Source organism: Staurois parvus, unplaced genomic scaffold (genome assembly GCF_062004578.1).
Source record: "Staurois parvus isolate SC_StPar_1 unplaced genomic scaffold, SC_StPar_1.0 ptg000344l, whole genome shotgun sequence".
NCBI classification, from domain to species: Eukaryota; Metazoa; Chordata; class Amphibia; order Anura; family Ranidae; genus Staurois; species Staurois parvus.
The window spans coordinates 2,256,873-2,280,529 of NW_028318140.1; the positions used below are offsets into that span (position 1 = coordinate 2,256,873).

Genomic DNA, 23,657 nt, shown 5'->3' on the forward strand with positions numbered 1-23,657 from the left:
GCTATTCGTGCCAGTTTGCAAAGCCAATGATCACCCATGGTGATTGCAGCTGGTCGTGCACAAAGTACTTCTAGCTGCAATCCCTACAGGTAATCACTGGCTGTGCAAAGTGATAGCTGCACCTGCCAACAGCCTGTCATTGCAGCGTATCGGCTTGGTGGCCACTGCTATCCGCATGCAGCTGTCAATGCAGATTCCTGCCATTGGTATTCCCAGCTTGGCCAAAATGCCCATGCGAATGGAGCCTAACTGAAGAAGCTAACGTTAGAAGCTGATTGGTTACTATACACAGCTGCTCCAGATTCAGTAAATTCCTCTCACCGTGACTTGACAGGAGTTTTATTTTAGAACTATAGCTTGAGTGAATTCTATTTTTACTGTCACACAAACCTGATTTCAAGAAATTTGAGCTGGCAGTGCTGCTTCACTGAATACTGTATTTATTGATGTGACATATACTTTAACATTTTGGTGCATGTGATGACTGACAACCATTCAATGTGTCACTAACAAGTGAAAAGCCTTTTTTCAATCAGGCGCCGCTAGTAGAAATGAATGAATCAGCTATTTGATGGCAGATTCTAAGTTGAACAGGTGAATTGTTATTCACTTACTTGAATATGAAAACACTTTCATGCAGGAACCAACATTAAAACATTTCCTGTGGATGACAGCATTCACATATTCAAATAGATCAATAACTCCTGATCTTACCTGCACTTAAGAGTTATTTTTGCACTAGTAGATCAGCAGTTGACTTCCTTTTTTTCTATATTCTTTAGCTGTAAGATGCTTGCTTTGTTTCCAAGTGAATTAAATTATTTTGTGATCTAAAATGTTTATTCTCTATCAGAAATAATTTAAAACCAATAATAATACTTAAAGTGATTGTAAACCCCTACATATGCCTAGTGAAGTGACTGGCCTCAGGTGAGACACAGAGATTAAACAAATCTTCCTTCATAAGTTGTACCTGTTTATTTGCAGTCTTCTCTTCTCTATATCCATCCAAAGTGCTGAATCTATAAAGATTGTCTGTGAGTTCAGAAAAAAGGGGGTGGAGAGCTGAAGTTACACTCAGCAGAGTTCAGTGAGGAGAGCTCTGAGAGCTGATAGGAGGGAAGAGACATGCCCCCCTCCCCCCCTCCACACAGCTTGCAGGAACGGAGCTTAGGCTGTCACTATGCTGGAGGTACATCCCGTCACCATTTTTCTCTAGGTGTCAGGAAAACTTGTCAGATGTGACTCATGCTGATAGAAGAACAAAGTAGCAGACAGAAATGACACTAGCGCTCCTAACTGAGACAAGTACACACTATAGAGAGATATGCTTTGTTCATATTCATGTCTGCGGCTTACAACCACTTTAAAGTGTATCCAAACACAAAAACAAACATTCTAGCAGCCTATTAGTCCTTAGCTAAGGTGGCTGCATTTGTTTGTTTTTTCCTTTATTTTCACCTGGTATTCATGTGAATAACACACTTCTTTCCCCTGGGTGGCTACACTAATTCCTCCATTCTATATTCTATCAATAGAGGAAAGCATGGTTGTCACATACATGTCTGTCTTTGTTTCTCTTTATTACATACATTGGATAATGAAATTAGTAGCTTACAAAAAGAAGGTAACATTGTTTAATGCTTCCAGTGTATCCCACACAAAGTGACAAGAACAGCGTATTTCTGATGAGGTCAACATGTATTTTCTGTACTTGCTGAAAATGTTCTTAGCCCGAGAAAGAAAACCAATACAGATACCACATCTAATGACTGATAAGTTGCAATAAAAATATGTTTTTTGACTTAACAGAAAAATGTTTACTGGAGTACAGTACACAACACTGGGTTCATTAAATCAATACAACTGGATTAAATGCAGCTACTTTCAGATAACTAGACACTGGCAAAAAAAAAGGCTTCAGGGACATGCCCCTATATAACCCCCACCCCCCTTTCCCACTACCACTCCCAATTAGCCTCATTTTGGTAGCAAGTAATAGAAGGAGAGAGTTCTGTGTCCTATAATGCATTCCAGGAGACAGATTTCACTGGTAAGTCAACAATCCAATGTTCCTGACCGCACAGTACAGGACACAGGGACAATTAGGACATCAAGAAATGAGGGCCAGCTGGGAGTGGGGGGTAACACAGACACAATGCTATTAGGCCCACATAACAAACAGGACAAAACAAGAAAAAACGGGCTCAAAGGAGAGCAGTACGTAGCACCCAATACTTACATCAGAAGAGGCTTGAATAATCACCTGGTAAACTTATCAAATATGTGAACAGAAGCCCAGGTGGCAGTCTTGTACTGATAGGTCCATGAAGCACTAACAGATCTGGTAGATTGTGCTTCAGCTGGAAAAGAAAGAACCCTATCCTTCAGACTATAGGCTCTATAGATAACTTGCTTGATCCTCCTAGCGATGGTAGAGTGAGAGGAAGTAAACTATTGCAGGAACCTTCAAGAAGTGCAAAGAAAGAATCTGATTTCCTAAAAGTGCCATTAGTGCAAAGGTAAACTCTCACAGCACATCCAGACACTAGACAGAAATTTCCTTAGGATGTTTTTAAAAAGGACATAAGAAGGGAAGGACAATACCCTGGTTATGCTGGAAAGCAGATACCACCTTCGGAATGAAAGCAACCTTAGGCTTCAAGACAAATTTGTTCTTGTGCAACAATAAGAAATAATAATCCTTGCAGGATAAGGCCACTAATTTAGAGAATCTCCTCACAGAGATAATAGCCACAAGAAAGGCCACCTTAAGAGTAAGGTCAGACAAGAGAAAATAGGTTTAAAAGGAGGTTTTTCTGAGCCAAGAGGACCAGACAAGGATCACAAGGGACCACAGGGAAAATAATTGGGGGAGAGATGTGAGTTACTCACTGAACAATGGCCTTTACCATAGAAGTCAGAGGCCAACGGTCTCTGAAACAGAACGGCCAAAGCCAAGATTTGTCCCTAATGATGTGCAATGCAAAATGTTGGTCCAGACCAACAGGACAGAATACGTCCCACAGAGCACTTTCTTGGACTTTTATACCAAGCAAAACAGGCTTTCCAGGTGCAATTATAGACTTCCTAGCCTTTAAGAGGTAGCGCTCACTGAATACAAAAAGAACCTGTCCCTCAGGACCATGGCTTCAATAGACATGCTGTTAAAGCCAGCAACCAAGATACAGAATGGAACACTATACCATGAAAGGCCCCACAGAAGGTCCACCAGGAGCTTGAGTATGTTCAAATACCACATCCCTCTGTGCCAATGCAGCACAATGAGGATTACCTGAATGCTCTCTTTTTCGGTCCTATGGAGTAGGTTGGGAAGAATCTGGAGGGGCAGCAAGGCATAGATCCAGTTGAACTGATTTCATAGCATCACCAGAGCATCCACTGTGTAGGCCCCAGAGTCCCTGTACCTTGTGACAAACCTGTCCCCTACCTGTGGCAAAAAGTTTGAAAGACCTCTGGTTGGAGAGCACATTCCCCTGCATGGAGTAACTAAGAAAGTCTGCCTGCCAATTTTCCATGGAAAAACAGAACGCTTGGCCGCACACACATCAATGTGGTGGATGAAATCCTTTATTGGAATCCTTTACATGCAAAATGATAAGAACATGACAGCTCCAAGACAGGACAGAGGAGCAGTAGACGCATTTCACACAAACACGTGCTTAGTCATTACTCCAATAAAGGATTTCATCCACCACATTGCTGTTTATGCGGCCAACCATACTGTTTTTCCATTGCATCTGTGATCACGGATCGGGCCAGCACCTCCGTGTCTGTAGAGGGATTATGCAGATTCGGCACTCACCTGGAGCGGATCTTTTGCTCTTTCATTTGGTCTTGGTTCTGCGTGAAGTTCTAAACAAGAGGATCAAGCCTGCTTTCCTTGGAACAATTCAACTTTGGGTTCCCCCTTGATGGTTGATGGAGGATAATGCAGGGGTATTATCTGGCTGGATTCTTCTTGGGTGTCTTTACAATAGAGAAGTACAGTGTCAGCCTAGCAACAACCATTAGAACCTTGCACGACTGTGGAGGAAAGGGATTCCCTAACTCCAGTGCCAGGTTGAAATCCACCACGTTAGGGAGAATCTGGCTTTGGAGTCAGATGCATGGGACAGCCCATGGACCAAGGCTGTTAGTCCCACGCAGACAGAATTTTGCAATGCAACAGTCTGGAATGAAACTGGATGTATGGTACAGCCTCAAGGGAGGCAACCATGAGAACCAGAACCCGCACACAAGCATTAATTGAAGGCTTCCTCTGGGCCAGAAGGGCCCTGGTACGATAACACAGAAACAGAAGTTTGTCCTGATGCAGAAATGTTCTGGACCAGGATGTCTTCAGCTCAGATCAAGACACTCCAATCTGAAAAATTACTTCTGGAGGCTGAGGGTCCAAATAAAAACTATACAATGTGTGCACCCTCTGTTAGATATTGGCTGACAAGGACACAGAGGACTGATCCTTAAGCAGGAAATCCTCAAGACACCCCACAATGTGAATGCCTTAAGAACAGAGCAGAATCAAAACCAGGCAAACATTTTATGAAAACCTAGGTGGTCGTAGACAGGGCAAATGGAAGAATTTATCAATTGTGATCACCCACAGCACAATGAAAATAATATTGATGAGGTGAAAAGGTGGGAATATGCAGATAGACATCTAGTACTAAGGCTTGAAAATTACCCAGAAGGAGAGAAGCAATGACTGACTCCTTAGATCCAAAATGGACCAAAATCCTCCATTTGGTTTGGAAACCATGAAGACGTTTGAGTAAAAACCTTGTAAGTATTTTCCTGTTAATATAGGGGTAATAACCGCTTGACTCAGGAGCTGCTGGACATCAGCAAGCAGACCTGCACGACATCATAGAGAAGAAGGCACACTAGAGAGCATGAAGCGCAAGACTCCAGTTGGTAGGCCCTGGAAATAAAACTCTGGACTTAAATGTCTGCAATATTCCTACCAATCAATCTTGGTTGGTTTAGAAGGTCATGTCCTCTTACAAAAATAGGTTTCTGGCTTAAGCTTAGCATTGGGAGACATAGACAGATGAAAGGCACCCTTCCCACCTTCAAGAGTAGAAGGTCTATAGGTGAAGGTACAAGCCTTCATTCTTCTGGGGAAGGACTATGGACTGAGGGATTTTTGAAGATGGAGCTGAGATTCTGGGACATTTGTTTCATCCAGATAGCAATGATCTGACAGAGTGCTGTAGCCACGAACGTGAGTTGAAAGGCAGGGTCCACAAGGCGAAGCTTAAGGAGAGCCTTTAACCTTATTTACCAGGTCTTTGAACATGGGTATTTTAGAGACACTATACTAAATACTTTGGTGAGCAGATTCAGGCTATTTCAACACTAAGGGGTTGATTTAATAAAAATGGAGCATGCAAAATCTGGTGCAGCTCTGTATAGAAGCCAATCAGATTACAGTTTTTTGTCAAAGCTTACTTGAACAAGCTGAAGTTAAAAACTGATTGGCTACCATGCACAACTACACCAAATTTTGCACTCTCCAGTTTTAGTAAATCAACCCCTAAACAAGAGTGTACAGCTTCAATAAACACAGCAACTGTCTTCTTGAGCTTAGGAAAAATGTCTGTAGCAGGCAAATTACTCTTTTTAGCCAGTATCCAATCACCTAAAAGTAGCTGCAAATAACCTAGTCGCAATGATTCTAAGAAGCTTGTGCCCTGTACTGTGCTCCGGTAATTAAATCTTTGTAACACATATTTAAAAGAAATTTAAAAAAAATAACTTGTTATAAATAGGACACTGTAAGCTACAATACGATAAGTTAACACAGGTTTAATGATATGCTCAGTCTGTGCAGATATTGGACAATATGATGTTACAAATAGATGAAAGGTCCACTTTAACATAAAAAAAATGTGGAAAGTTTTGCAAAATGCCATTGCAAACACCAGTGTTAGTTGTTTACCTTCTTATGATTCTTGTAAACATTTCTGTGGGCAAATCCTTTTCCACAGAGCTTGCACTGGTAAGGTTTGTCCTCGCTGTGTATTATTTTGTGAGCGGTCACTTGATCAAGTCGTTTGAAGGACTTACAGCAAACCTCACAGGTGTAGGGGCGCTTCTCTGCAGAAAATGATTGGGGACATTTAATCTGTAGTTCAGTGGAGGGGAGGTAGAAGATGAAAGGCAAACAGAGTACTCTCCATAGAGACTGTTGCATTTAAGTCAGTCCAATTAAGATTAACCAATTAGAAAAGCATCTAATGCCCTTTCTAACATGATAGTTCATAACGGATGGAAGAACGAAACATTGCCACAGACTTAAAAATAATCTTTTCAAACCGACATCGAATTAACTAGCTTAAATCAAAAGAGAAGGACTTCAAAGAAACTAGCTTCAAGATTATACATTGGAATATTTGCAATGCATTTAATAAAATACACAATGAATAAAAAATGTTCCAAAATTTGGATTTCTTGCTTACAATTCTAAAATGTTAATCCACAATAACTAACACACAGCACAACATGTGCACTTTTTGTAATACTGCCTGAATCATAAAATAAGCATGCAGAGTTGGTTGTTTTACCTGAGTGAGTTATCATATGCCTTCTAAGTTGGTTAGCTGAAATAAATTTCTTGTCACAATCCTGACACTCATAGACCTCATGAACCTGTAAAACGAGTGTTTAATGATAATTAAAAATGTGACTGTTCACACTGTAAGTGTTTAGTGTTGGAAGGTCCTTGTATAAGACAATGTGCTTTCTCAAGATCTGCATAATTGCCATTTGTTTTTCAGACCATGTAAAACCAAACTCTTTAATGAATACAAAGGTATATAAGAGAGGCATCTGGTGTACATCAGTTTAGGAGACAATAACAAAAGAATAACACTGATAGTTCAGATGAATGTTGTTTCAAATAACTCAAGAGACAATAATTGCCCATAAAGTGCCCATAGGTATTCCGTGATATGCTCTACGGGGGAGACAGATATTGGGAATTACATTGGGTAATCCCAGGACATACATTTTAAAATGGAATTAAACTGTGGAAACTGTGAAAAAATTCTGGGCCCCAGGAGCTTTTTGAGCTTTTTGCTCTACTGTGCAACACACGCACACAACATATGCACAAGAATTACTTACTTTACGTCCCAGCACAGAATAATGCCAAGATTTGACACTGATCTACACGTGTACAGCTCAGTGTACATTTACAAATACAAATCCTGTCAAGGAGGGAGAAGACGGCAGAGCATTATTTGCTAAAGTACCTTTAGTTTTACAGTCATGGCCGAAATTGTTGGCACCCTTGATATTTTTCCTGAAAATCAAGTATTTCACACAAAAAAGGTATTGCATTAACACATGTTTTGCTATACACATGTTTATTCCCTTTGTATGTATTGGAACAAATATAAAACAGAGGCAGAAAAGCAAATATGACATAATGTCACACAAAACCCCAAAAATGGGCTGGACAAAAGTATTGGCACCCTTAACTTAATATTTGGTTGCACACCCTTTGGAAAACATAACTGAAATCAGTCGCTTCCTATAACCATCAATAAGCTTCTGACACCTCTCACCCGGAATTTTGGACCACTCTTCCTTTGCAAACAGCTCCAGGTCTCTCTTATTGGAAGGACACCTTTTCCCAACAGCAATTTTAAGATCTCTCCACAGGTGTTCAATGGGATTTAGATCTGGGCTCATTGCTGGCCACTTCAGAACTCTCCAGCGCTTCTTTGCCATCCATTTCTGAGTGCTTTTTGACGTATGTTTGGGGTCATTGTCCTGCTGGAAGACCCAGGATCTTGGACGCAAACCCAGCTTTCTGACACTGGGCCCTACAGTGCGACCCAAAATCCTTTGGTAATCCTCAGATTTCATGATGCCTTGCACACAGTCAAGGCACCCAGTGCCAGAGGCAGCAAAACAACCCCAAAACATCATTGAACCTCCACCATATTTTACCGTAGGTACTGTGTTTTGTTCTTTGTAGGCCTCATTCCGTTTTCGGTAAACAGTAGAATGATGTGCTTTACCGAAAAGCTCTATCTTGGTCTCATCTGTCCACAAGACGTTTTCCCAGAAGGCTTTTGGCTTACTCAAGTACATTTTGGCAAACTGTAGTCTTGCTTTTTTATGTCTCTGTGTCAGCAGTGGGGTCCTCCTGGGTCTCCTGCCATAGCGTTTCATTTCATTTAAATGTCGACGGATAGTTCGCGCTGACACTGATGCTCCCTGAGCCTGCAGGACAGCTTGAATGTCTTTGGAACATGTTTGGGGCTGCTTATCCACCATCCGGACTATTCTGCGTTGCAATCTTTCATCAATTTTCCTCATCCGTCCACGACCAGGGAGATTAGCTACAGTGCCATGGGTTGCAAACTTCTTGATAATGTTGCGCACTGTGGACAAAGGCAAATCTAGTTCTCTGGAGATGGACTTGTAACCTTGAGATTGTTGATATTTTGCCACAATTTTGGTTCTCAGGTCCTCAGACAGTTCTCGTCTCCTCTTTCTGTTGTCCATGCTTAGTGTGGCACAGACAGACACACAATGCAAAGGTTAAGTGAACGTCTCTCCTTTTTATCTGCTTTCAGGTGTGATTTCTATATTGCCCACACCTGTTACTTGCCCCAGGTGAGTTTACAGGAGCATCACATGCTTGTAACATTCTTATTTATCCGCAGTTGTGAAAGGGTGCCAATACTTTTGTCCAGCCCATTTTTGGAGGTTTGTGTGACATTATGTCGAATTTGCTTTCTTTCCTCCCTTTTTTTGTTTTGTCCCAATACACACAAAGGGAATAAACATGTGTATAGCAAAACATGTGTTAATGCAATACGTTTCGTGAGAAATACATGATTTCCTGGAGAAATATCAAGGGTGCCAACAATTTCGGCCATGACTGTATATTCAAGACACCCACTAGTGAACAATGTTTTGCCCTACTAGCCTGAGCTGCACAATGCTGGTAGCTCTGGTAAACCAAAATGTTAAATTCCAAAATGCTGAAAAAGCCTAAGTCTAACCTTTTGCACATAAATTAACTTCACTGGACACATTCATTTATTTTCACACACAACAGTGTGCAGAAAGACAATATTCCAATCACAGAAAGAAAGCAAGTTTATCATGTCACACAGTTCTGTAACTACATATATATGGCACTGCTCATCAATATATACAAATTCCAAGATCTTGATTCAACTTAGTTCTGGGAATTGTACAAATGCCACATTATGTGAGAGTCTGAAGCTGGTTATCAACTTTAGAAGTCAGTAAGACATGCAGACATGATCAAACTGAAGAAATGTATTTATGCCTATGGAAATGAAGGGGTTAAGGGTGAACTGACTCCTCCAGCCATGGCTTAATCTAGGAGAGATCATTGCTATCGAAAGGTCTGGTATGCTATGTTAGTGTCCAAAGACAAGTGATTCTTACATACTCAGTTAAAAATACACCTGAAATGATTATCTCATGTCTATTGCACCTTTGGTCTCTCCATGCACAGGGATGATAAAGTGCACTGTTATGAATGTGATTTGCCAGCACTTAGGGGTACAGCATGGACAAGAGCATTTCAGTGAGCACAATGTGCATAAGTGTCATTGTCACTTTTTGCCAAAGCGTGCTGCAGAGATGACCTATCATGCATTTGTATTGCAGCTTTATTTCATTCAGAGGTAATAGACATTATGACCTTAAAGTGGATGTAAACCTTTATTAGATGGCATCTATTGTATCTGTGTATCATGCACCGTTTTCATTCTGTTTTCCCACCTTAGTACTGCTACTCTAAGTGCAACTTTTTTTCAGCCATTTCCTGTCTACATGCAATCACTCCAGCCTTGGCTGCACATCTTTGCTGTGGACCAGCTTTCCCATGTTGACAACAGTGGTTTATGCTTACACAATAAGCTTTGGAACGGCTGCCTGTAATCTCTGGTAAAAGCTTGTGTGACAAGGTGAAAACACTAAAGCATGATTGGATGAAAGGTACAGTTTTGTCAAGTGCCTGAACAAACAACTTCATGACAGGATCACCAGATATATTTTTTATGAAAACATTTTAAAACACTTTTTGATTTTTGATTTGGTTTATATCTACTGTAAGAATTTTCAAAGAAAAAGAACGTTCTTTTCATTATACTGGATTACTGGATTGCTAAGATCAACAAACAGCACATCCGTAAAGCAACCTACCAAATGAACATTCAGCTGTTGTTTAATAGAACATTATCTTAAAAAAGTAGATGCAAAATGTATTCTAAACGTATTTATGCACTAGAAAACAGTAAAACAGTATAGTGCAAATTTGACTTTTTGTGTGCATAGAGTCCATTCACACCTGTCTGCCCTGTGCTTTGCATTAACGAATGCACGTTTACAGTGCCTTGAAAAAGAATTCATACCCCTTGAAATTTTCCACATTTTGTCATGTTACAGCCAAAAACGTAAATGTGTTTTATTGGGATTTTATGTAATAGACCAACACAAAGTGGCACATAATTGTGAAGTGGAAGGAAAATGATAAATGGTTTTAATTTTTTTCTACAAATAACTATCTGAAAAGAGTGGCGTGCATTTATATTCAGCCCCCTTTACTCTGCTACCCCTAACTAAAATGTGTAATTTAATCTCAGTATACATGCAGCCATTCTCGGAAGCCCTCAGAGGTTTGTTAGAGAACATTAGTGAACAAACAGCATCATGAAGTCCAAGGAACACATCAGACAGGTCAGGGATAAAGTTGTGGGGAGGTTTAAAGCAGGGTTAGGTTATAAAAAATTTTTTCCAAGTTTTGAACATCTCAGGGAGCACTGTTCAATTCATCATCTGAAAATGGAAAGAATATGGCACAACTGCAAACCTACCAAGACATGGCCGTCCACCTAAACTGACAGGCCGGGCAAGGAGAGCATTAATCAGAGAAGCAGCCAAAAGGCCCATGGTAACACTGGAGGAGCTACAGAGATCCACAGCTCAGGTGGGAGAATCTGTCCACAGGACAACTATATATGTAGTCGTGCACTCCACAAATCTCGCCTTTATGGAAGAGTGGAAAGAAGAAAGCCATTGTTGAAAGAAAGCCATAGGAAGTCCCATTTGCAGTTTGTGAGAAGCCATTTGAGGGACACAACAAATATGTGGAAGAAGGTGCTCTGGTCAGATGAGACCAAAATTGAACATTTTGGTATAAAAGCAAAACGCTATGTGTGGCGGAAAACTAACACTGCACATCCCAAGCGTGAAACATGGTGGTGGCAACATCAAGTTGTGGGGATGCTTTTCTTCAGCAGGGACAGGGAAGTTGGTCAGAGTTGATGGGAAGCTGGATGGTGCCAAATACAGTCTGTAACTGACCGCTTCTATGACAGAATCTCTCCCCTGCCCTGCCCTGACCTGGCCACTGCTGTCTACAACAGTTCACTTTCATTCACATTAGACTCACTTGCTCCTCTAACCACACAAAGCATCAAGCCCTGACCATTACAACCTTGGCAGACTGACGACACCTGAAATCTTAAGCGACATAGTCGTGCACTGGAGCGAATGTGGCATAAAACCAAGTCACACCAAGCTTTCACCCTATATAAATCTGCTTTCTTAATATACAATTCCCCCCTCCATGCTGTCAAACAAGCCTCCTTTGTCACTCTTATCAATAGCTTGTCATCCAGTCCTCGTCGTCCCTTCTCTACTTTTAGCTTTCTACTTTTTCCACGTCCACCCAGTGCCTCACTCACTGCTTACGAGATTGCAAATCATTTCAAAAACAAGACTGATGCAATTCATAGGGGCATCGCCACTGCACAGACATCTATCCCACTTAGCATACCTTATACTAAACCTCCCTCAACACTTTCCTCTTTTGACCTTGCTACTACTGAAGAGGTTACTAAGGTTTTCTCCGAAGCCCGTCTAACTACCTGCTCCCTAGATCCTGTCCCCTCACAACTACTACGGTCACCCTCTTCTTCTATCCTATGCTCCCTCACTCACATCTTCAATCTCTCCCTCTCTAACGATGCCTTCCCTACCCCTCTAAAGCATGCACACATCACTCCCATACTTAAAAAGCCCTCCCTGGACCCCACCAACCTGAACAACTTAAGACCCATCTCCCTGCTCCCGTTTACCTCTAAACTCTTAGAACGCTTAGTCTCCTGAGCTACTACCTCACTGACAACAACCTTCTTGACCCTTTACAGTCTGGCTTCGCTCACTCCACTCCATTGAAACTGGCCTACTAAAACTCACTAATGATCTACTAACTGCTAAAACCAATGGCCACTACTCCGTACTCTTACTACTTGAACTTTCTGTGGCTTTTGATACTGTTGACCATCCCTTCCTCCTCAAAAAACTCCACTCTCTTGGCCTCCGAGTCTCTGCTGTCTCCTGGTTCTCCTCCTACCTATTGCAGCGCTCCTTCAGCGTTACCTATAACTCTGGCTCCTTCTCTCCACTTCCTCTTTCTGTAGGGGTCCCTAAAGGTTCTGTCCTTGGACTCCTACTCTTCTCCAACTACACCTCCTCCCTTGGTCACTTGATAAACTCCCATGGCTTTAAGTACCATCTCTATCCTGATGACACACAAATCTATCTTTCTACTCCTCACCCCTTCAGTCTCCTCTTGCATTACTAACCTACTAAGTGACATATCGGCATGAATGTCACTCCACTTCCTCAAACTCAATCTTTCCAAAACTGAGCTCTTAGTATTCCCTCCAGCCAGTGCCCCCTCCGCTGACATCAAGATCAATAGCACAACCATCAGTCCCTCCCCTCATGCCAGGGTGCTAGGTGTAATCCTAGACTCCCATCTGTCCTTTAAGCCCCAAATCCAATCACTGTCCAAATCTTGTAGACTTCACCTCCGCAACATCTCCAAGATACACCCATTCTTAACGTTGGAAACTACTATGCAACTTATTCACTCCCTTGTTTTCTCTCGCCTTGACTATTGTAGCTCCCTCCTCATTGGCCTAACTCATCGCAGGCTCTACCCTCTTCAGTCTATCATAAATGCTGCTGCCAGACTCATCCACCTTACTAACCATTCCATATCTGCCACCCCTCTCTGCCAATCCCTCCACTGGCTTCCCATTGCCCAATGGACAAAATTCAAAACATTAACAATAACATATAAAGCCATTTATAACTCTGCCCCAAATTACATAACCAATCTTGTCTCCAAATATCACCCAAACCGTACTCTCCGCTCCTCGCAGGACCTCCTGCTCTCTAGCTCCCTTGTCTCCTCCTCCCATGCTCATCTCCAGGACTTCTCCAGAGCTTCCCCCATCCTCTGGAACTCTCTACCCAAATGTATCAGACTATCGCCTACTCTGCTCACTTTTAGGCAATCTCTCAAAACATATCTCTTCAGGGAAGCCTATCCTGCTCTCAGCTAATAATGGAATCTTCTACTCCTCCTACCAATCAATCCCCCACAGTTACTACCTTTTGTACCAATAGCCCTTCCCTCTTATATTGTAAGCTCCAAGGAGCAGGGCCCTCCTAACCCTTTTGTATTGAACTGTATTGTTGCTATATTGTCTTCTGTTATATTGTAAAAGGCTGAGCAAACTGTTGGCGCTATATAAATCCTGTATAATAATAATAAAAAATACAGGGCAATCTTAGAAGAAAACCTGTTAGAGTCTGCAAAAGACTTGAGACTGAGGCGGCGGTTCACCTTCCAGCAGGACAACGACCCTAAACATACAGCCAGACCTACAATGGAATGGTTTAGATGAAAGCATATTCATGTGTTAGCATGGCCCAGTCAAAGTCCAGACCTAAATCCAATTGAGAATCTGTGGCAAGACTTGAAAATTGCTGATCATAGACGCTCACCATCCAATCTGACAGAGCTTGAGCTATTTTGCAAAGAAGAATTGGCAAAAATTTCACACTCTAGATGTGAAAAGCAGCTAGAGACATACCCAAAAAGGCTTGCAGCTGTAATTGCAGTGAAAGGTGATTCTACAAAGTATTGACTCCAGGTGGCTGAATGCAAATGCATGCCACACTTTTGAGATATTTATTTGTAAAAAAAATTTTAAACCCATTTATCATTTTCCTTCCACTTCGCAATTATGTGCCACTTTGTGTTGGTCTATCACATAAGATCCCAATAAAATACATTTATGTTTTTGGTTGTAACATGACAAACTGGAACGTTTCAAGATATATGAATACTTTTTCAATGCACTGTATGTGCACTGCGTTAAGGCAGCCTATTCATTTTTAAAGGGCCGCCAATACACCAAAGCAGCAAAAAAGTACCTAAACCTTTTTTTCCAACACAGCACACCACAAAATATGGTAGCACTGTGGTGTACTACACTGCAGTTACATTGTGGTGGTGCATTTGGGTGCCTTTCAAAATCAATGGCACCACAATGCACCAACACATATATGGTGCATTACTGAGCAATACCACAATGGCATGTTGTTATTCCAGCCTCCATCACACACAGTGCGTGTCTCGGCCCTGCCACTGCTCTCTCATCATTAGGTCACTGGCTGTGATTGACAGCAGCAAGAGTCAACGGCTCCTGCTGCTGTGTGAGCCAAATGAGGGAGAGAGAAAAACCACAGCTCTCATGCACATCGCTGGATTGAGTTGGAGCTCGCGTAAGTATAAGAGGGCTGTGGAGGGAGCTGCACGCAGAATGCAATTAAGGTAAAAAATCTTCTGCCTTTAGATAGAACCACGTTAACATTTTCTAAGTCATGGAATCATTTACCGAGTCATATTTGCTAAATTCTCTCTCCAGCAAATCCTCCCTATCATCTCTGAAATCCAGTTTTGGTAGACAGGCTTGCTGATCATTACTGGGTAACAATTCAACCAAGAAAAGCTTGGTATAGAAGAAAAAATATTGAATTTCAAAAAATGCATCAGTGCTTGTTAAATGACAACCGTGTTTGTGTGGGTTTATCTTGAAAACATACACCATTCTTATCAAAGGGATTTATTTCCTCTTTTTGGCACAATCATCATGAATTTTCCTGACTTGTTAATAAAGTAGGACAAGGTGTAGTAAACTTTTGCTAGGTTTTTATTACCTACCTACACTAAACCGATTGGTTGTTTTTGGATACTGTACTTTCAACCGCATCATTAAATAAATGTTTTGTAAAGCGGAGAAAAATAGATAACTCTTCTCATTAAGAGTAGTGCATTTCACCTGTGATAACAGAAAAAAATGTTATACAACTAAATGAGTGATTCAATGTATTTGCCAAGTTGCATTGTATTTTTAAAGTGGAGCTCCGGGCTCCACACAAAATGAAAATACTGTAGCTAATGACTTTTAATATAAGGACACTGATCTGTCTAGGGATACAGCGATGTCCTTCCCTGAGCCGATTCTTCAATGGTGCCTTGCGGCTTCACAGCTGGTTTAAAACTGCACAAGCGCGAAGTGAGCTGCGCTGTGTGAAAGGTCCTGCAGTCTTCTGGGACCTGTGAAGTGTCCCAGAAGCCTGTGGAGGATAAGAGGGGGTCGAACTTTCAGCTCCAATCACTGCAGCGCATCTGACTGGAAGAAGGAACGGGAACCTGTCAAAACCAGGTACCTCCTCCCGCCTTCCCCCCCAAAGAGTGCCAAATGTGGCAGTAGAGGAGGGGACGGTACAAACAAGTGGAACGTCCTCTTTTGGGTGAAGTTCTACTATGAACTGTTTGCTAAGCTATTCCTCTTTCAAAATTTGCACGTAAATTCATTCTGTGTGAATGGGGCAAAGTCAAATGTTTACAGGCTATATTAACTGTAGATTGAATACTATCCATTGAAACAAAAAGACAGTGTGAATGCAAAAAACGGTGCATTATGACCACAACATGGAAACGAGAAGCATAATTATTTTTTATGATACTCAAAGCCATTTAATGGCCATAGTACAGGATTTTCCCCATTCATAGTGTTTTTTTTCAATGAATAACATTAGTTCAATAGAGAATACTGTATAGCCTGAGAACATTCAAGTTTTCCCTATTCACAAAGAAAGAATTTACATGCAGTTTTGATGGACAAACAGATATGTTTTTTTTTGTTATAAATACACCCCTTTGGTATTATTCTCTATAAAAGATATTTTAAGCATACTATGATGAAGAAGCATAAGGGGTATGTACAAACAGAAAATTACTTAATTTAATTTAACTTGCTTATTTTCATAAAGCATAGCATGCGAACATAGTTAATAACCTTTATATTAAATGTGAGTCAGCCATGTGTGCAGTCAGCTGGACATCTGTGGACTTCTATGCATCAAGAGTTTTTTTCTCTTTCAAATGATGTACCTAGTCTTTGATTAGACCACATGTACCCTGTCATTTTATTGCTTAGATGGCTAGTTTGTGGAAACTGACAAAGAAGGATGACATTTCCTCAGTTAGCATGTGGTACAACTTAACCACATTTCCAAGTCTAATAAGAGTGTTCTCTACCTTGACATATGAGGTACCTTAAGCACATGGGTGACAGCCAAGCTTAAAATGCACAAAAGTCTAAGGAAATGTAATGGGCTGATTTCCTTTTTGCCACTAGCTACTGTTTTATACAGCTATGACAAAAATGCCTGCTCCAGGTAAGTTGCACTCAACAACAGCCTATGGCTGACTTCTATATCAATGTAATAATAACCAAAATTAATTTAATAGATATAGTAGCATAGTAACATTAGAGTTAACACTAGAAAGGTATATTATGCTCAGTCTAATCTTATTCCCATACTAGTTCTTTGCCGCAGATTCAAAGAAAGGCAAAATCCCAATGTTACAGATGTTAATTTATATTTAAGAGACAGAAAGATATGGGGTAATTTGTTTTTCCCTTCCATAAGTGGCAGTGGAATGATTCCCTTGATAGTGAAATAATTTGAAACTTTAAATTTTAATTGTAGGCAACTATGTAGACAACAATATAGAGGCATAGTAAAGTTAAAGAAAACTGCCATAAGGAAAAAGTATATCAACTAGGTGCCAGTTTATACCCTCTGTGTGCCTTCCAGTTTACCGTTGGAGCCCTGAATTTCATAAGCAAATGCTTTACACCAGCAGAAGTCTGTGCAACTGCTATGTGGTCCAGCTGCACATCAGTGTAATTTACCAGGTAGTATTTGAGAATAACTTTTAAGAAAATCAACATACATATAAAACCTCTATCAGGCCACCATGAAAATAGTTAAATGTGGCAAATGTATTGTTTTCTTTTAGTTATTGTTTCAGAAAAGCATGAATTTCATTAATGAGTTTGCCTTTACAATTGAGCTGGAGAGTCATCAAGCACTACTGATTAATTACATGAACATTATGTGAATATTGATTATCAGAGATCTGACTTAATGCATGGAGTAATAGTTATTCTGCAGTAGGAAAAGAAAACTGGAATGCCAGCAAAGATCAAATCCTTTGCTAATTCTATCTCATATTATGGCTTCAGAAAACAAAGCAGGATTAACACTAAATCAGCCCATATGCAAATATCAGCTTTGGGACATCAAAGTATTACACTCAACAGATTCCACCCAGAGCTGGATTAAATATGTCCACAGATATCAGAGAACGTTCAACCAATTTGCATCTTCTTCAATGGCATCTCATAGGCAACTTGGTGGGGAAGTCAATCTGTTGGGATAGATCTTTCCTGGCTAATCGCTATTTTTTTTTTTTTTTACTTTTTGATCAGTACAGGACCCACTACATACGGCAAGAAGGTGTTTTCAGTCATATAAGAGATCTCATGATGCTGAGCCAATGGGATAGTTTGAGAATGCCAAGCTGCAGTTTTAGGTCCTGGGCTGAATAGGAGCTCTGAATAAAAGCTAATTTTACACAAAAGTTTGGGTTTTCAAGTGTTGCTACAGATAATAGGGCTTTTTTATGTCTAACTTAGCTCCAATAGCTTGCCTAGGACCCCGAGCTTCATGGTACTCACTGGATCTTAGCCAACTGCCTAGATTGCCATGATGGTACACTGCCTCTGGAACAGAGGTACACGAAGGGTTTGGACAATCAAAATTAGTCTTTTGGTGCAATAAAAAGGGCTTGCTCTTGTTTTTTTTCTGACCTTGTGTCATGCTTTTTACTTTATTACTCCCAGGCTAGAAAAATTAAGAAAGCAGTTTGTGCCTCTTCTTTACACTTTGGTGAACTGCACTGTACACATTCTGGCTGTCCTACATTTTATTATTATTATAAAACAGGATTTATATATCTCCAACAGTTTGCACAGCGCTTTATAATATAAAGTGAGACAATACAATTCAATACAAGAAGGTTAGTAGGGCCCTAGGAGCTTCTAATAGGGAGGGGCTGGTGGAACAAAAGGAATTAACTGTTAGGGATAAACTGATGGGAGAGATAAAAGATTTGGTTATTAGCTGAAGGCAGGATAGGCTTCCCTGAAGAGATGAGTTTTCAAGGATCGCCTAAAAGTAGACAAAGTAGAAGATAGCCAGAGAGATTGGGGAAGGGGGTTACAGAGAATGGGAGAGGCTCTGGAGATGAGCATGGGAGGAGACAAGTCAGCTAGAGAGCAGGAGGTCTAAGAAGCAGTAGAGAGGACAGTTTGGGTGATATTTGGAGACAAGATTGTTGATGTAGCTTGGGGAAGAGTTGTAAATTTATTTTCTTGTTAATGCTTTGAATTGTTATAGTTGGGCAATGTGAAGCAAGTGGAGGGATTGGCAGAGAGGTAGCAGACACTGAATGGTTGGTAAGGTGGATGAGTTTGTCAGCAGCATTCATGATAGACTGAAGACGGGATGGCTTGTGGAGAGGTAGGCCTATGAGGAGGGAGTTATAATAGTTGAGGTGGGAGATAACAAAGGTGAATCGGTTTCTTAGTGGTTTCAATGGTAAAAAAAAGGGGTGTATTCTGATGATGTTACAGGATTACACCTAATACCATGGCACGAGAGAAGGGACTGCTAGCTGTATTATTGATCTTGATGGAGAAGTCAGGGGAGGGGGCAAGGGCCGGAGGGAATATTATGAGCTCTGTTTTAGAAAAATTTAGTTTGAGGAAGTGGTATGACATCCATTCTGATATATCAGTTAATAAGTTAGTAATGTGAGAGGAGATTGAAGGAGTGAAGTGAAGAGTAGAGAGAAAGATTTGGGTGTCATCAGCATACAGATGGTCCTGGAAGCCGTGGGAGTTTTTCAAGAAATGAAGGGAGGAGATGTACATGGAGAAAAGGAGGGGTCCGAGGACAGAACCTTGGGGGACTCCTACAGAAAGAGGAAGTGGAAATGAGGAGACGGAGTTATAGGTAACACTGAAGGAACAATGTGATAGATAGGAGGAGAACCAGGAGAGAGCAGAGTCTTGAAGGCCAACAGTGTAGAGTTTTTTGAGAAGGAGGGGATGGTCAACAGAAAGTCTAGTAGTAAGAGCATGGAGTAGTGGACATTGGTTTTAGCAGTTTGTAAATCATTGGTGAGTTTTAGTAAGGCAGATATAGTAGAGTGTAGTAAGCGAAAGCCAGACTGTAAAAGGACAAGAAGGTTGTTGTCAGTAAGGTAGGAGCTTAAACAGTTGTAGAATAAGCATTCTAAAAGTTTAGAGCTAAACGGGAGCAAGGAGATAAATTTAGGGTATTTTTGCACAATTCTGTTAGAATAACTTTTTTTAGAATAACCATTCTTTTTAGTGATAAACAACAAGCTAACTTCATTTATGTGAACTGCCAACAGGCAAAGTCTAATTAAAATTATATTATATATTAAACATGAGCAAAATATGCTCATTAACTAACTGACAATATTACAGCAGTAGAAAAAAAGGGGTGTAGACAAAGCTATAAAAATAAGTTTTAAATTGTATTATTGCATTCTGGAGCACAATTAACTATATATAGAATATTCTGCCTACTGTTGCAGACAGACTGTCTATAAAATTAATAAAAATGTTTCTAAGAGTCAGTTACTACACCTTTCTCTAAATAAGACCACCATTTTATGGGCCAATGAACACCAACCAATAACATAAAAGACAGTAAATTGTCAACACTTGTAATCCCTGACCTTATATCTTTACAAGTCAGACCCGCCATGTGCCAAACCTTCATTAACTGACCTTTCGATGCTCTTGGAGGTTGATTGACGAGGAGCACTTTTTGTTACACACGGTGCACATAAGCTTCTTCTTAGAGTTTCCTGAAAATAAATGAATTTATGAATTTTTCATATTAAATGGACAGCATTCACGTGTTTCTAATAATCACTATTTTCAGGAGCAACAAGAAAACAGGTGTTTAGATGTTTTACCTGCATTCTAGACAAAGTGAACTAAAAGCGTGAAATGCTAAAATTCAGAAAGTTAACTAATTATGTTAAAAAGAGATAAAAAAAAACACTGGTAGTTCCATGCCATGTTTGTGGAAGAGAAAAAATTATTGAAAAAAAAGCCATCAGTGAATAAAAGCTTGTGCATCAAATGGTTAGGCATATGGGATTCTTTTTTCACTGAATTATGGCATAGCTTGAAGAATTACACAAATCAGAAGAGACTGGAGGAACTTAGTACAGCCTTGAAAAAAGAAAGGGAGACAGGAGGGGTACAGTTTAAACCTGCAAATACACTAGAGATGTAAATAAGGTTCAGGTTGGAAGCATTTCCTATATGAAGTTGAGATCAAGAACACAGAGACAACCCCACACTAGCACAGAGACATTTCAAGAGATAACATTAGTTTTATTTCACCAATGGGTAGTGGATACTTGAGACATACCCCCTGAACAAAACATACCGGAGCTCCTTTTTTCAAATGCTGCACCTGCACCCATTACGCAAGCAGCTGTTTGAGGGTCTCTCTGCAAAAACCACTGGCCCCTCAATCTTCGCACATCCTGTGGTTTGCAGAACAGGCTGGAGGCTACAATTATTCACCCCATAGTGGTCACTACAAGCCATCCAAATTGTGCACATGCGTAGTGCACGCTCCTTGTCTAGTTAAGCTCAGCTGCATGTACAGTATAATGGGTGCAGGTGCAGCATTTGATAAAGGACAAACGGTGGTACGTTCAATTCAAGACATATGGAATTGCACTTGGGGCTTTTTGGAAAATGTTGTCGAAGGTGAACTTACATTTTAAACATAGGTTTATCCTCAAAAATGTTTAAGGAAAAAGCAAACTTGATGGACCACATGGTCTTTTTCTGCTATCAGTCTTCTCTTTTTCTCCATAACAGAAATAATACTTAAAGAACACTAGCTATTCCTACTTTACTTTATAAAGAAGAGGGAAAGAGATTTGGATATCAAGTTCTCAGGCCCCGACCTTGATAAAATCCAAATTTTCACCCATGCAGTCAGGTCCATAAATATTGGGACATCGACACAATTCTAACATGTTTGGCTCTATACACCACCACAATGGATTTGAAATGAAGCGAACAAGATGTGCTTTAACTGCAGACTGTCAGCTTTAATTTGAGGGTATTTACATCCAAATCAGGTGAACGGTGTAGGAATTACAACAGTTTGCATATGTGCCTCCCAATTGTTAAGGGACCAAAAGTAATGGGACAGAATAATAATCATCAATCAAACTTTCACTTTTTAATACTTGGTTGCAAATCCTTTGCAGTCAATTACAGCCTGAAGTCTGGAACGCATAGACATCACCAGACGCTGGGTTTCATCCCTGGTGATGCTCTGCCAGGCCTCTACTGCAACTGTCTTCAGTTCCTGCTTGTTCTTGGAGCATTTTACCTTCAGTTTTGTCTTCAGCAAGTGAAATGCATGCTCAATCGGATTCAGGTCAGGTGATTGACTTGGCCATCGCATAACATTCCACTTCTTTCCCTTAAAAAACTCTTTGGTTGCTTTTGCAGTATGCTTTGGGTCATGTTGTTCCAGAACTGTGAAGGCTTTTTTAGATGTCGTTTGGCAAACTCTAATCTGGCCTTCCTGTTTTTGAGGCTCTCCAATGGTTTACATCTTGTGGTGAACCCTCTGTATTCACTCTGGTGAAGTCTTCTCTTGATTGTTGACTTTGACACACATATACCTACCTCCTGGAGAGTGTTCTTGATCTGGCCAACTGTTGTGAAGGGTGTTTTCTTCACCAGGGTAAGAATTCTTCGGTCATCCACCACAGTTGTTTCCGTGGTCTTCCGGGTCTTTTGGTGTTGCTGAGCTCACCGGTGCGTTCCTTCTTTTTAAGAATGTTCCAAACAGTTGTTTTGGCCATGCCTAATGTTTTTGCTATCTCTCTGATGGGTTTGTTTTATTTTTTCAGCCTAATGATGGCTTGCTTCACTGATAGTGACAGATCTTTGGATCTCATCTTGAGAGTTGACATCAACAGATTCCAAATGCAAATAGCACACTTGAAATGAACTCTGGACCTTTTATCTGCTCATTGTAATTGGGATAATGAGGGAATAACACACACCTGGCCATGGAACAGCTGAGAAGCCAATTGACCCATTACTTTTGGTCCCTTAACAAGTGGGAGGCACATATGCAAACTGTTGTAATTCCTACACCGTTCACCTGATTTGGATGTAAATACCCTCAAATTAATGCTGACAGTCTGCAGTTAAAGCACATCTTGTTTGTTTCATTTCAAATCCATTGTGGTGGTGTATAGAGCCAAAAATGTTAGAATTGTGTCGATGTCCCAATATTTATGAACCTGACTGTACATTATGTGTTTCACAGCAGTCCAAGGGATGAGCTATAAAATCCTCACACGATGGTATCGATGCCCCATGACACTCCACCAGGTATGTAGGTGAGCCTCCCTAAACTGCTGGACATGTGACCATCCCCAGGCTCCATGAGACACATCTGGTGGTGGGACTGTCTCGTTATCCATGTCTTTTGGTTCTATATTTTGGCCATTTATGATACCGTAACTGAGTCTCACACATGCATGTCCCTCTCCTCGATTGCCCTTCTTTCATTACTTCCAGGTTCTATCTCCACTTCCGAAAAGGGACTTTTTCCTCATAGCAGCTAGAACAGTGATCATTAGGTATTGGAAATCGGGGGAGGCCCCCATGATCATGAAATGGACTGCTAAACTTAATTTTATACAACGCTTTGAAGAGCTGGTAGCACAACATCTTAACAGACTCTGCCTATATGGCTACTTGGTGCATCTGGATATTCTTTTCAGACTCTCCTCAATTTCAAACGTTTTTCTCTTAATGCAGACATCCCCATGATCTTAGTTTTGGCTAGGTCTTCTCCATTCGGTACACCCACCTTTTTCTTTCCTTCTCCTCTCCTCCCCCCTTCCCTTTTTCTTCTTTTCCTTCTTTCTTACTCTTTTCATTTTTGTATCTCTTACCTCCTTTTCCAATGTAATTCTTTCATTAAGATCTGTATCTAATTGGCACAAATCTCTCCCCACCATAACTTACTTTGAGCAACTCACTACTACTCTTTGGACCTCATTTGCAAAGTGACTTTCTGCAAATGCACAGACTTCATTTTTTTACCTTTTCTGACTAACATGAGATGTGGTTCATGCCTCTATTTTACGCACAGTCCCTGGAAAGTCACTATTGTCTATTGTTTTGCCTATCTTGCCACATGTCTTGATAGAGAGATGTTCTCTTTTGTCTCCTTTTGGAATTGCAGTACTTATACTGTAT

At 40.6% G+C, this 23,657-nt stretch overlaps 1 protein-coding gene across 1 annotated transcript in view; it reads right to left on the bottom strand.

Moving 5' to 3' along the window:
- PRDM5 (PR/SET domain 5) overlaps positions 1–23,657 on the bottom strand; it is a 235,284-nt gene that overhangs the window by 143,693 nt on the left and 67,934 nt on the right. Inside the window, exons 8-10 of the mRNA XM_089684314.1 lie at positions 20,124–20,203; positions 6,591–6,675; positions 5,966–6,123 (exon numbers count right to left, since the gene is read on the bottom strand). Coding sequence (XP_089540440.1) covers positions 5,966–6,123; positions 6,591–6,675; positions 20,124–20,203 — 323 coding nt within the window. The remainder of the gene's footprint in view (positions 1–5,965; positions 6,124–6,590; positions 6,676–20,123; positions 20,204–23,657) is intronic.